Consider the following 13,428-nt stretch of genomic DNA (forward strand, 5'->3'; position numbering starts at 1 on the left):
ACAAATGACAGGAAAGAACTTACATGTGATTTAATAAATAGTGAGAAATACTATACTAGTTAAAAATAATATCTATTTCCATGTGTCATTATGGAAAGAAATTCAACATGTGTTTTAGGGTAAAACAAGTTACAGAAAAAAAATTATAGTATAATATCACTTAGGCTGAAAATATACAGTGGTTTAGATTTCCAAGTATATGTGGTACATTTATATATATTAAGTAAATAGAAAATGGACTGGACATAAAAATAAACTGTTATCTATTAATACTCAAGATAAAATCTATAATGGGTGATGACAGCGGTCAGCAGGCACTATTGCTTTATTTGCAATTTTTGATGTGTTAATGCAATGTACATAATAATTTTTAAGATTCTGTTTAGAGACAGCTTCTGTAGAATTGTAACCAACTGAGAAATTTAGCCTTTGTACCAGAGGCAGAAAATAACATAGGTTTTGAAGAACGATCTTGTTAAAATATATACAAATGTCATATTTTACAAATATATTGTATTCAATCCCATTAAGTGACTGATTTTTTTAAACAGCTTTATGTTTGAAAGAGTTTTTCTAAATTCTTTATTATAATACATCTTGCATTGATGTCAATTAAAATAGATGTTTAATTCTTCAGACTCATTAGACAAGCATTTGTTGAGTATCATATTTGAAGGTCCGTGCTACTCCAAGAAGAGTGGAGAAAAAAACAGACTCTTTGAAGCACTTCTCTATGCCCTAAAGAGGTGCACACTCATATTTATTTGAATGGAATGAATGAGCCCTGGGATGAGGGGAAGTAGAATCATGAGGTAGTCTTTAAAATGTGGTTACATTATTTTACCTGAAAGGAACCACCAGTTTCCATTATATATTCATATTAAAATGTAAGGATAAATACAACTTCAAAATCCAAATAAAATAATACTAGATCATCTATATTTTTATTGTGTACTTCTATATAATTAAATTAATAATTCTACAACTAGAAATTGTAATTCTACCATTAATCAAAATCATACCAATTTTAAAATAAAAGTGGTTACTTCCTCCAATAAAAGTCTGTTATACCTGTAAATAATGACCATTTCATGGTTTCAAAATCATCTTGGATGTTCCTATTTTTTATTGCTTGTTTTAACCAAAATAATATATGTAAATATTTTAGTTGTGACTAAAAGCAATTCCCTCTGGGAACTATGGTCAGCATCAAGTAGCAATCGGTAAGTGAGAAGGAGATCACTTTGAAGAGCTGTTTCAACCACAGATGGAGGAAGAGTGAAACCCTCATTTTATAAGATTCTTAAGGTAACCGGAGAATTTAAATTTTAAATTAAACTAGAGTACTCTCTCTTCTAAAACTATTTTTTTTGATCTTGTTGATTTTTGTTTTATTCAATTATATTACTCACTCTAAGAACAAAACAATTTGCTTTTAGGAACCACAAAAAATTCATAAATGTTCACAATCAAGTGATTACTTTTCACAAGTGAAAAACTGAGATGCCTTTCCTAAAACATATGCAACTAACATAGAAATGTTGTTTTCAAAAAAAATAACAGGAGGAAAAAATACATATGAATCCAAGAGAAAACAGGAATATAGTAAAAAGGAGTAGAGAGAAGTGGGAATATATTAATTTTTGAAGAATGATGGTATCAGTCATAAGAGCAACAGCCAACTTGTATTTAGCACTTATTATATTCAAGACATTCACTTGTTTTATTCCTGTGAAGACAATGCTATTTTATGTTTTAAAGTGAAAGAAACAGAAGTTGAGAGAAAACAAGTAACTGGTTAAGCCTCACATATCAAGTAAGAAAAATATATAAGCTGAGCCATTAATGATTATACCATCCTACATCTCTAATGAAATAAAGAGATAACTGGGCCTTAGTGGATCCTTCAGAACAGGGCTGCCTGGAGAAGCAAGATTTCATGCAGCCTTAGATTAAGCAGGCCAAGGACACAGCAACTTTGCAGAGACTCAATCACCTTTTACTTTTGCATTATGAATCTTACTCTTCACTGAATCGTCAAATAATGTCAGGAAATTGTTATTGATTTATATCATTAACTCCGATAAAGAGAGAACATGGTATCCATCACTGTGGGAAATTTCACAAAAGGGTCATTTCAAAATGAAATCGAAAATATGATACAATTACCCTTTAATGGGAGGCTCGAAGAAAGTAGAGCAACTTGAAATCAATGGACAGTACTCAGAAAAAGTGCCACCCTGAGATACTAAAACTGAGCACAGCAGTTATGGGGAAAAAGAAATATTAAAATATATATATTCGTATGAAAAGCTGAACATAGCAAAGGAGCAGGCCAAGTTAAAACAGATTTGAAAAATACTATTAGCTCTTTGACCTAAATTTTTCCAAGAAAACTCTCACAAGAAATGGAGGGAATATTGAAATGTCATTTATTTGCTGTTCTTACAGAATAAACAATAAGCCTAATTCTTTGCCAGCAGGAAGAACGAATGCCCTTCCTAACTAGGGGTTCTTATTTCCTACGAAACCCAAAGCAATTTGTATTCTGTTACAATGTCTACAACTGACATCAAAAGAACCACACTGAATCAGAATTTCATGGCTAAAAGAAAACACAGAGGTCACATGATTTGATGTCTTTCTTCTTTCCAATCTTTGAATTGGATTACACTGTACTGTATAAATATGTTCAGAACTTATTCTCACGTAACCAATGGCTAGACGATGACTAAAGTCACCCTTAAATGATTCAGGCTACTAAACTTAAATCCTAGCCTATTTTCAAGAAGACAAACTTTAAATATCTGAACATTTTAAAAGCTAGATTAACTATTTGTAGGTATAATATCTTTTTCATTTGTTGCTGATAAAAGAACCAAGTAGAACTGTACCTAGCTAGAATCCTCATGTTTACCTTCATATCTTTAAAAATACACTTAGAGAAATGAGGTTAAAGCCAACATAATATTAGTACCTGGTTTTTTTTTTTTTCTGCAAAGGATACAAAATGGGATGGAGAGATACAAGAAGGACAAAAGGTGAATCTTCGTGAGCAAACTAACATTATAAGCAAACAAAATATTAACATTAGTTAATCCTGAGGTATATTTGGGTATTTGGTTCTCTCTGTATTAACTATTAGTTTGAAAAATTTAATAGCAAACACACACAATACTGTTTTAAATATTACCATGTATATATTTGTGCAAATGTATCTATTTTTATGTATTATGTGTGTATAAAATCTGGACTGATTCACAACAGAACGTCAATAGAAGTCCACCGTTCCTTATCTAAAGTCTTTGGGGCCAGAGGAGTTTTGAAATTCCAATAGTTTAGAACTGAGAATGGTAACATAACGCTGCGAGTATTTATTACATGATACCCTCTGAGAGATTGGGGACAGCACTGTTTAATCAAACCTCTCATGAAATGAACTGCCTTAAAGGCCTCACGGTGGTTCAGGGCAGCTTGGGTTTTGCCTCTAAATTCATTTTTCAAAAGCTTATTGCTTTCCAAATTTAATTTTCTAAATTGCTGATTAGATATTACAGGGCTGTCCTAGCCTTCTTGACAGTGAAATTTCAGGGATTTGTTTTTTCTAATTTTTCTTTTACTCATCTATAGTTTTCAAAATAAATGTGTGCTGTAGCCAACTTGTAACCTAGTGGGGAGGCTAGAAGAAAGTCTTAGCTTCTCTAAGGTAAATTAAGCATGTGGGGCCTCGAAAGAACTCAGCACTGAGGCTGATTGGAAAGAAAATGCAACACAAGGTGCTGAGCCACCAGGAGGGGGATGAAGGGAGAGGGAAGAGCAGGGCTGGGTTAGAAACTCTCGCACATCCACTGCAGCCAAATCACAAAATCTAACCAAACCACTGGCCATCTACAAACTAGTGAATATGCCCCCAGATTATAAGGGATAGTCTCCATTTGCTCTCCAAAGTAAAACCATTACTATAACCAAAAAGGAGAAAATTAAAGAGAAAACAAAAACTGCATTCACTGAAACTTTTCAGTAATTGGGATGGGTTAAAGAGAGCTTCCAGTCGTAGACAGAAATGGTATATGCTTCAACTCATATTTCTAAATTAACTACTGCTAGAAAGACATTGTGTTTTCTTTTCAATATGTCAATTAATGACAAACTATGAATGATATTCTTGGTAAGTTTCATTCTAACTAAAAGGAAACCAAATGAAAATAATTTTTATATAGAATATAAATGCAGGAGGCAAAAGATAAAATTGTTCTGATTTCTTTGTCCTGCTCCTTGAGATGGAGAATGATACCAGAACGATTCCATGACTGGCCTTTGTGTCAAATGCTTCCCAATTAAGAGCTACTAGTATTCATGATGTCTTTGTCCATTAAATATGAGAATAGAAAGATAAATTGATCTTTGAGAAGGGAATTTGGAGATCCTCAATGAGTGAAGAAGCCTTTAATGATTGAGCCTAGAGTTCTGAGCAAGCAGAAATTCCCTTTTAAAACAGAGAACACTAACACTAATTGAGTGTCTACTATTTCCAGACAATATCCAAAGAATAACTACAGCAATAAAAATAGCTAAATTCTATTTAGCTATTTTTAGTTGTTTATGCCAGGTTCTCTTCCATGTGCTTTACAAATATATACCATATAATCTTTACAATAATTCTATAAAGTAGAGAACAGTAATTGATTACAGTCAAGGCTTATTCTTCCTGCTTCCACGGAAAGGCGGTTCCCTGCAGTAACATTGCTGTTATGTACCCCTCACTCTTTCTGTGAGAGGAAGAAGATTTAGCTGACAGTGATGTTAGTAGAGTAAACTGGGTGAGCTCCACTCATCCTCTTCTCCCATTCAACACTCACTATCAGCCTGTCCTCAGTAGGCATGCATTTTGATATTATCTCTGGCAAATGGTAAGAGACTTCCCCTAAAGTATGAGAGCTATATTTCTCCAGCACAGTCAGTTGTTCTCTGCGTAATTCTATTTCTTCTGAGATCAAGCATTATTTTAAGTAAGTAGCTCTACATTCTAAAGCCATCTGCTCCAAAATAGGTATTCTCTACCTGTTTAACTTCTGTATTTATCAATTTGTTCAGAAATGAGGACGAGATGATGTGTGGTAGATATCACAGACCCTTACAACCCCGACTATTATCCTCACACCCAACTAATGAAACTTGAACCCAAGCTGCCAGAGACCATGTTCACGGCTGCCATTTTAGCTACATTATCTTTAATATTCAGGCTCCCCTGGAGTGTTGCTTTTATTGTCACTGTGGTTTTTACAGATTAGGAAATTTGATGCTAAAAGACAATATTTACGCAGTCACTTAGCAACCAATGAGCAGAGCAGAGATTAGAACTCAGACCATCTGACTCCAAACCAGTGTGTTTTCCAACATATTCCACTCCATCCAATCTAGCTTCCAAACTAGCTCTTTTCAAATGTCAGTCAGAGCACTTATACACAGGAGGGTAGAAATTAGAACACCCATTTGACAAGATACAATTACCTTCTTATATTATATTTTATTAATACATAGGTGTACATATTTATGGAGTAAATGTGACATTTTGATACATGCACACAATGTGTCATGATCAAATAAAGGTCATTAGGATATCTATCACCTCATACATTTCTCATTTCTTTGTGGGAACACTCCAAATCTTATATCCTAAATATTTTGAAATACACAATAACTTGTTATAGTTGCACTACTGTGCTATCAAACACTAGAACGTATTCCTTCTAACTACATTTTTAACAATAACAAACCTCCCTTCATAACCTCCTCCTCCCGACCCACCTTTCTCAGCGTCTAGTAACCACCGTTCTCCTCTCTACCTTCATGTGATCAACTTTTTAGCTCCCACACATGAGTAAGAACCTGCCATATTTGTCTTTCTGTGCCTGGCTTGTTTCACATAATATAATATCCTCAGTTTCCAAAGGTTGGTAACATTCTCTCTGTCACCAGGCAGCAGAAAATGAGGCAATAGGATTAAAATATGATTACAGCCCAAGTCATATTTTTTTCACTACATCATATAATCCGACGTCTTCACTTAGAAAAAAAAATCCTTTTAAGTTACTCTTCTCTCTGCCATCTTATTCAATTCTTATCTCCACCTTTGCTACTATTCCAGATACATCTTGAGCACATAGTCAAAACAACTTCTCTACTCATCCCTGATCGTGTGTTTGATCTCTGAATGTGTTTGCTTCATTAATGTTGAATAAATTCATGAGCTATGTCTGTTATTTTGTTATCTGAAAGAATTAGCATTAAATAAGTGTCTTCTGCTGAGTTGCATTAATTTCTTATGTGCTTACCTGAAAAGGTAGAGTCGAGTCTTCTGCTTTTGCAATGAGATCAATTTTTGCATGGCTCCACCGAGATTCAGAAGATCTGATTGTTTTGCCTTGCATTTGCAAGTTTCCATCTAGAGATGTTCTTGTAAAAACCGAGAGATATGAATGTTGAGACAAATGATACCAAAACTGCACCTGTTGAAACATGTTTTCAATGATATGAATATTCCATTAACATGTCTCTAGTAGTTTTTCCTATTATTTGAAATATTCCTGACCTCAGGTGATCTACCTGCCTTGGCCTACCAAAGTGCTGGGATTATAGGCATGAAACCCTGTCTCTACTAATAATACAAAAAAATTAGCCGGGAGTGGTAGCATGCACCTGAAATGCCAGCTACTCGGGAGGCTGAGGCAGTAGAATCACTTGAACCTGGAAGGCGAAGGTTGCAGTGAGCCAAGATTGTAACCCAGTCATGGGCAGCACTACTGTTTCCATGAAAGTTTTCAGAATCCTGTCCTCTGGCTTCTCATAAATCTGGTAAGTACACGTTAAGATTCCAAGTTACAAATATACACACTTGATGTTTCAAACACCAAACCAAGAAAAAGTTTCCTTAAAAATTATTTTCTTAGGTTAATTTTAAAAACTGAAATTTATACTTTTTACCAATTTAGCCTCTGTGGTAGTGTTCTCAAATAACTTGGAAGCTCACAGGATACTGTTCATCAATAATTGAGTCAAGTAAGACAACATTCTTTGAGGGTAGGGAGGCTTAATCATTTTACTTCCTATTTCCCATCAATAATGACACAATCCAAAGGTTTGATGGCTTAACTACATAGTGAATAGAAAAGAGAGGATTATTCCAGGTGCTGATAGCAGTTGCCCTAACATGAAATTTGGTGCTGTTATTGATTCAACCAATATTTACTGAGCACTTTCTAAGTATCTAAAGCAGTGTGAGGCAAAAACTAATTCCCTAAATGATGTCTTGATGATTCATTCTATAAAATACGCCCACAAAATGTCCATTAAAACAAGTCCAGATATGCTATAGTCAAATTTTTTTGCTTCTTCTCATTATGATATAGTAGGTTCTAAGGCTGTATGTTTCAAAGAAAAACCCAATATTCAAAGATGAGGTCCCTCAAAAGTGGAATATTTCTCTTTAGATTCAGTGACATTTTTTCAGGTTCATTAAAATTTCAATTTTCTTTAAAAAATTTTTTTTCCCATTCATCATTGTGCTTTTATACTGATACATGAACAGACACTAGTGTATATGTAGGCAAGCCATGTATTTCACTGTTGGGACCCAATTCCAGTGATGAATGTTGACTGAAAAAAAAAGTTTTAAATGCTTTTTAAAAAAAAATTGTTCATTTGAAAAGATCAAGCATTTTGTTTGGTACACATTTTTATCAATGTCTACTTAATTGTCACCACCTAATTTTAAAATTCTGATTGTTTATTTCATTTTAGATTTTATTACTATGTTTACTTTAATTCACACCTTGACAGGTAAGTTAGAAACAAAAATAATGGAAGTGTTTAATTAAATTCCACGGAAAGAGAGATTCATGTTTCTCTACTGCAATTAAATTTAAGATCCCTGATATCAGTTTCTCTATGTCCCAAGCTTGTAAATATGCAAAACAGAGCTTTAAACCTAGTTGTACGAGAGATGTGCATGTCCCATCTGAATTTCAAGCCATCAAACTGTCACTCAGTACGTCACCAGTGTGAAGTTTTTTTAATAGTGTATTAAGTATAAATGCCAATGGGATCCATTGTCAATGGAATAAGAGCTCAGAACTTATATTTAATTTACTTTTTTACAGAATTTGCATTCTTAAGTTATTAAATACCAAGGAATGTTCCATTATCTTTTCAATTTTTGAGAGTGAAATCACTGAACAAAAGTTATTGATACAACCCACAATTTTTTCTTAATTCTTTTTTTTTTTTACTTATGTTTTAGTTTCGGGGTACATGTGAAGGTTTATTACATAGGTAAACATATGTCATGGGGGCTTGTTGTACAGATTATTTAGTCACCCAGGTACTAATCCTAGTACCCAATAGTTATCTTTTCTGCTCCTCTTCTTCCTCTACCCTTCCCCCTGAAGTAGACACCACTGTCTGTTTTTTCCTTCTTTGCGTTTGTAAGTTCTCATCATTTAGTTCACATTTGTAAGTGAGAATATGGGGTATTTGGTTTTCTCTTCCTGTGTTAGTTTGCTAAGGATAATGGCCTCCACCTCCATTCATGTTTCCACAAAAGATATGATCTTGTTCTTTTTTTATGGCTGCATGTTCCATAGTACATAGTACATATATCCACTTTTCCTTTATCCAATCTGTCACTGATGGGCATCTAGGTTGATTCCATGTCCTTGTTATTATAAATAGTGCCACAGTGACCATTCAAGTGTATGTGTCTTTATGACAGAATGATGTCTTTTTTTTTTTTTTTTTTTTTTTTTATTTTTTTTTTTTTTTTTTTTTTTTTTTTTTTTTTTAGACAGGGTTTCACTCTAGTTGTCCAGAAATGCAGTGGCGTGATCACGGCTCACTGTAGCCTCAACCTCCCGACCTCAGTTGATTCTCCCACCTCAGCCTTCTGAGTAATTGGGACTACAGGCATGTACCACCATATCCGGCTAATTTTTTAAATTTTTAATAGAGAAGAGGGTTTCACCATGTTGCCCAGTCTGGTCATGAACTCCTGGACTCAAGCAATCCACCCACCTCAACTTCCCAAAGTGCTGGGATTACAGGCATGAGCCACTGCCCCTGACCTACAGTAGAATGATTTCTATTACTCTGTGTATATACACCCAATAATGGGATTGCTGGGTGGAGTGGCCCTTCTGCTTTCAGCTCTTTGAGCAGCTGCCATGGTTGAACTAATCTACACTCCCATCCACAGTATATAAGCATTCCTTTTTCTCTACGACCTTGCAAGCATGTTATCTTTTGACTTTTTAATAATGGCCATTCTGACTGGTGTGAGATGATATCTCATTGTCGTTTTGATGTGAATTTCTCTAATGATCAATTTTAAGTTATTGATACAAGCTGTGATTCACATAAGCACTACTCAAGCGCACAAACTCTGTGGCTCTCAGCCCAGTACACGCCAATAGCAGAATATTAAACCATAAACTCCAAGTCGTAAAATGTGTCATGAATTCCTCACAGAACCTGTAATAGTAATTTGTATTTTCTAGGTATTCAGTTAATATGTATTTTTAAGAAAGAAGAAGAAAGAAATGAGTGGACTGTTAGCATCGGTGCTTAGGTAAATGAATATAAACATTCACAAGTATACACAGAAAGAAAGTGGCAGCAGGAAGAGGGAAGAAAGAGAATGTATTGTATGTCAAAATAATTATACACTTTTAATAAGGCATTAAGGGTCCTTTGGGACCTCTGAGTCTTCGGGAAGAAGAGTGGTAAAAGAAAATGAACATTTAATTATAATTAACATAATTATAAAAGTGTGAAAATAGTGTAGCCATTAAATGTAAATTAAGTAAAATTAAACAAAGTGAAAAATTCAGTTTCTTACTATATACTTAACATAGGGGAGATTTTCCATCATTCCAGAATGTTGCATTAAACAGATCTGCAAAGCATGTAAGTGAAAATTACACCAAACATTCAAAATTTGTTTACTACTTGATCATTTTTAAGGAATATTTTCAGGATGCATGCCAGATTCATTCAAAATCAGTTGAATAAAACGTTAATAAAAAGGGCTTGCTTTTACTTTTCTTGGGTCTTTACTAAGGCAGATTTTATTTAAAGTATGACTATTCAAGACTTTGAATCACTGCATTCAAGAGAATTTCATGTAGTTAAACTTTCCAACAAAGCAGTTCTTTTTGAAGACTGAAGACAAAAATGAAAGCTCCAATTATTTTAAATTATATTCTTAGATTTTAAATTATTTCTATTAAAATATATATATATTATATATATATATTTTATATATATAATATATATAATATATATATAAATATATATATTATATATAAATTATATATATATATAATTTATATATTATATATATATATATATATATATATATATAATACATATACGTATTAAAGCATACATTTTCTAACAAAGGAGAATGCATCTGGTGATTTATACCAGTTACTGCATATGGGTATCTAAGCTGGAGAGGGGGTGATAGTCTTGGTTCCATTGGCTCTCAGGTCAGAACAGTTCCTCTGGGGTGTTGGGCTCTCTGATACTTCATTCGGGGACACTCAAGGTCATGATTCAGAAGTTTAAAATGATTTCTTCCTTATTTATTTGTTTTCTTTTTTTTTTTTTTATTTTGATCTGTCTCCTGGTGTAATTCTCCTCTTTTAATTTTCTGCCAATTTTCACAATTATCCTATGGCCTTTGTCCAATCTCTTCTCAATCTCAGAGCTCCTTGGTCAGCTCTTCATGTCTATTCTTAATTTTATTCCAAACCCTCAGCTACCTTTGCCTTCTCTGCATCACATAAGGCCCTTTACATCGTCCTCAGTCTGCTTATTGCCACACTTGCTGCACCTTTATAAGATCTAGAATACAAAGATACAGAAGAATAATAGCCAAAAAAAAGCAAAATAAACAAATAACAGAAAAGAAAAAAAACTATAGCTCCTCAAAATTCATCTGAGAATATTATTATTATTATATTATAATATAATATTACAAGGGAATATATTCTGACTAGTGTCAATATTATATTATAATAATTATATATTTATTATATAATATAGAATTATATTATACTTATATGTAATCCATTATATTAAACCTTATAATGTATAATATTGTATGATGATAATTATTATTATAAAGAGGTGATCATTCATCACATACATAAACACACAGGCAAACACACGCATCCCTCACTATGACCATAGTGATTTGTATGGCTCCTAGTCAATTATGCTTTTTCCTGGGCATTCTTCTCCTGAACAAGCTTAAGTTCAGGTTTAGAATCTTCTGTAATAACCTACCCTGGGCTAGCCTAAGCGACCCCATTTTAGCTGTAAACTCCAACCTGGCTTCTCCCTCCTTACCACAGCTCCTTTGGGTGCATAACTGGATCATGCCGCACTTAGAAGCATTGAAGCGTACTGTTCTTAACACTTGTAACCACTGTAACCATATCCTACTTGGCATACCTCCCCGCTGCTATTGTAAGAAAAAAGTTTCCCTTTGATCGTTGTGTAGAAGGAGTCTGATCGCTCCACTTCTTGGATCACCTGTGCCCACAGCCCCTTTCTCTAACCTGCTTTTCGGCTTCTGTAAAATTCCACTTCAGCTAGGTACTCCCCTCCCCTACCTAAATCAAGATATAAAAGATAATCAGGCCCCTTCCTAAGGGCAGAGAGAATTTTGAGCATTAGCCGTCTCTCTCCGTCGCCGGCAAATCAATAAAGGACTCTTAATTTGGAACTCAGTGTGTGGTGCATTCCATCTAACTCACTCAGTTACAACACTTCAATAAAGCAGAATCTGTTTGTCTAGTTTAAATGATTAATCCACATGTGCTTTGATACACAGAGAGGAGAGAGCACCTGCTCACCCTTTCCTCCGTAGACTGTTGCTTCCTCTAGAATCCATCAGATATTCTAACATTGATCCTTGGATTAAACACAAAAACCAGGGAATGGAGCACAACTGCACTGTTCTAGGACACGCTCCAAAATTACTGTTTTTCTAAATTGTTCTTTGACTCGAGTTCATTTTCCTACTTTGGGGACATTGTAAGGCATGGCCTTTCAAAACTCTTTGAGAGAGCTTTGTAAGTAGAGTATTGTTATTCTACTGGACTCACCCTCTTGTAGCTTGCAGCATTTTACACCGAGTCACTGTCAGTATCCCTCACTAAACCAAATTTTGTTAGAGCAAGCATGTATTTAGGTTGTTGCTGTTATATTCCCCCCATCTAGGACTGTGATCAGCACAGAGCAGGTAAGCAATATATGTGTGCTGAATCACAGGTAGAATGTTTACTTTGGTATCGTAGCAAGCACTCAGGGAAGAAGTCTCAGAAGAAATATTTTTAGTTTTGTTTCTTTTTTACTTAAGTGAATCTGAACCACATGTGGCCCTCTCTGCATTGGAAGACTCAAATGTATAGGCTGGCCCTAATAAACTTTGCTTTGGGAACCAACCCATCTCTGCTTTCATATATCTTTGTCCTCATTTTCTCATTCATATTCGTAAAACAATCTATGAATTATCCTATACTGAAGGAATAGTAATGTAATTGCAAAACAAGTTGGAGAATTAAAAACAAAAGAAATGCCAAAAGATGAACATACAAACTAAATTTGAAAGCAAAACTTCGTATCATCCATCTTCCTGTATTTAATTGCAAAGTCCCAAAAAAGTACTATTTTGCTAAGATAGTAACTCAAATATGGTAACTCAGAAAATATTGGTGTCCACATTAATCCCCTTCATACGTTACATTTCCTAATTAAGTGTAAACACTAACAGCATTCAACACCAATGAGATAAGATGGCTTTGGGCTTCCTCGTGTTCTGTTTGCCCTATCTCATATTTCAAAGAAAAATGCCAATTTTCCACCAGCAGCTGAAGGAACTTTTGAAGCACAAATTAAATTCTGCATCTTGAACAATGATTAGTTGCAGGAACGACTGTCCATGCTGATGCCATGTGTTGGCCACATATAAAGTACAAGGTAATCCATGCAAAATGGCCCTAAAATTGTGCTGTTAGAAACGGCAACTCACAAGACAGCTCATGTTTCTTTAAAGTGCCTTCAAAAAAAAAAAAAAATCTTAACTGTATTAGCCTGATAGGATTTTGTAGGGGAAAAAATCATCTAATTTCAGAAAATGAAGGCTTTAATCATATCAAAGTACCCCACACTGATTATCTCACTGACTGACTACTACCTTATAATGAAGGACATTGGTTCCACGAAAGCACTATTACCAATACTTTCCAATTTGGAGGATTAGCTAGATTTTCCAATTATCCAAAAAAGTAATAATTTGTTTTGTTTGCTTATTCTGTAACTTTTATGAAAGAAAATATCACATGTTGTCACAAACTTATTTTT

At 34.2% G+C, this 13,428-nt stretch overlaps 1 protein-coding gene across 1 annotated transcript in view; it reads right to left on the reverse strand.

The window, feature by feature from the left end:
• The window catches only part of MALRD1 (MAM and LDL receptor class A domain containing 1), a 538,747-nt gene that overhangs the window by 430,574 nt on the left and 94,745 nt on the right, over positions 1-13,428 (reverse strand). The window contains exon 13 of the mRNA XM_037738994.1: positions 6,336-6,509. Coding sequence (XP_037594922.1) covers positions 6,336-6,509 — 174 coding nt within the window. The remainder of the gene's footprint in view (positions 1-6,335; positions 6,510-13,428) is intronic.

Source organism: Cebus imitator, unplaced genomic scaffold, assembly GCF_001604975.1.
Source record: "Cebus imitator isolate Cc_AM_T3 unplaced genomic scaffold, Cebus_imitator-1.0 Scaffold61, whole genome shotgun sequence".
Classification (NCBI taxonomy): domain Eukaryota; kingdom Metazoa; phylum Chordata; class Mammalia; order Primates; family Cebidae; genus Cebus; species Cebus imitator.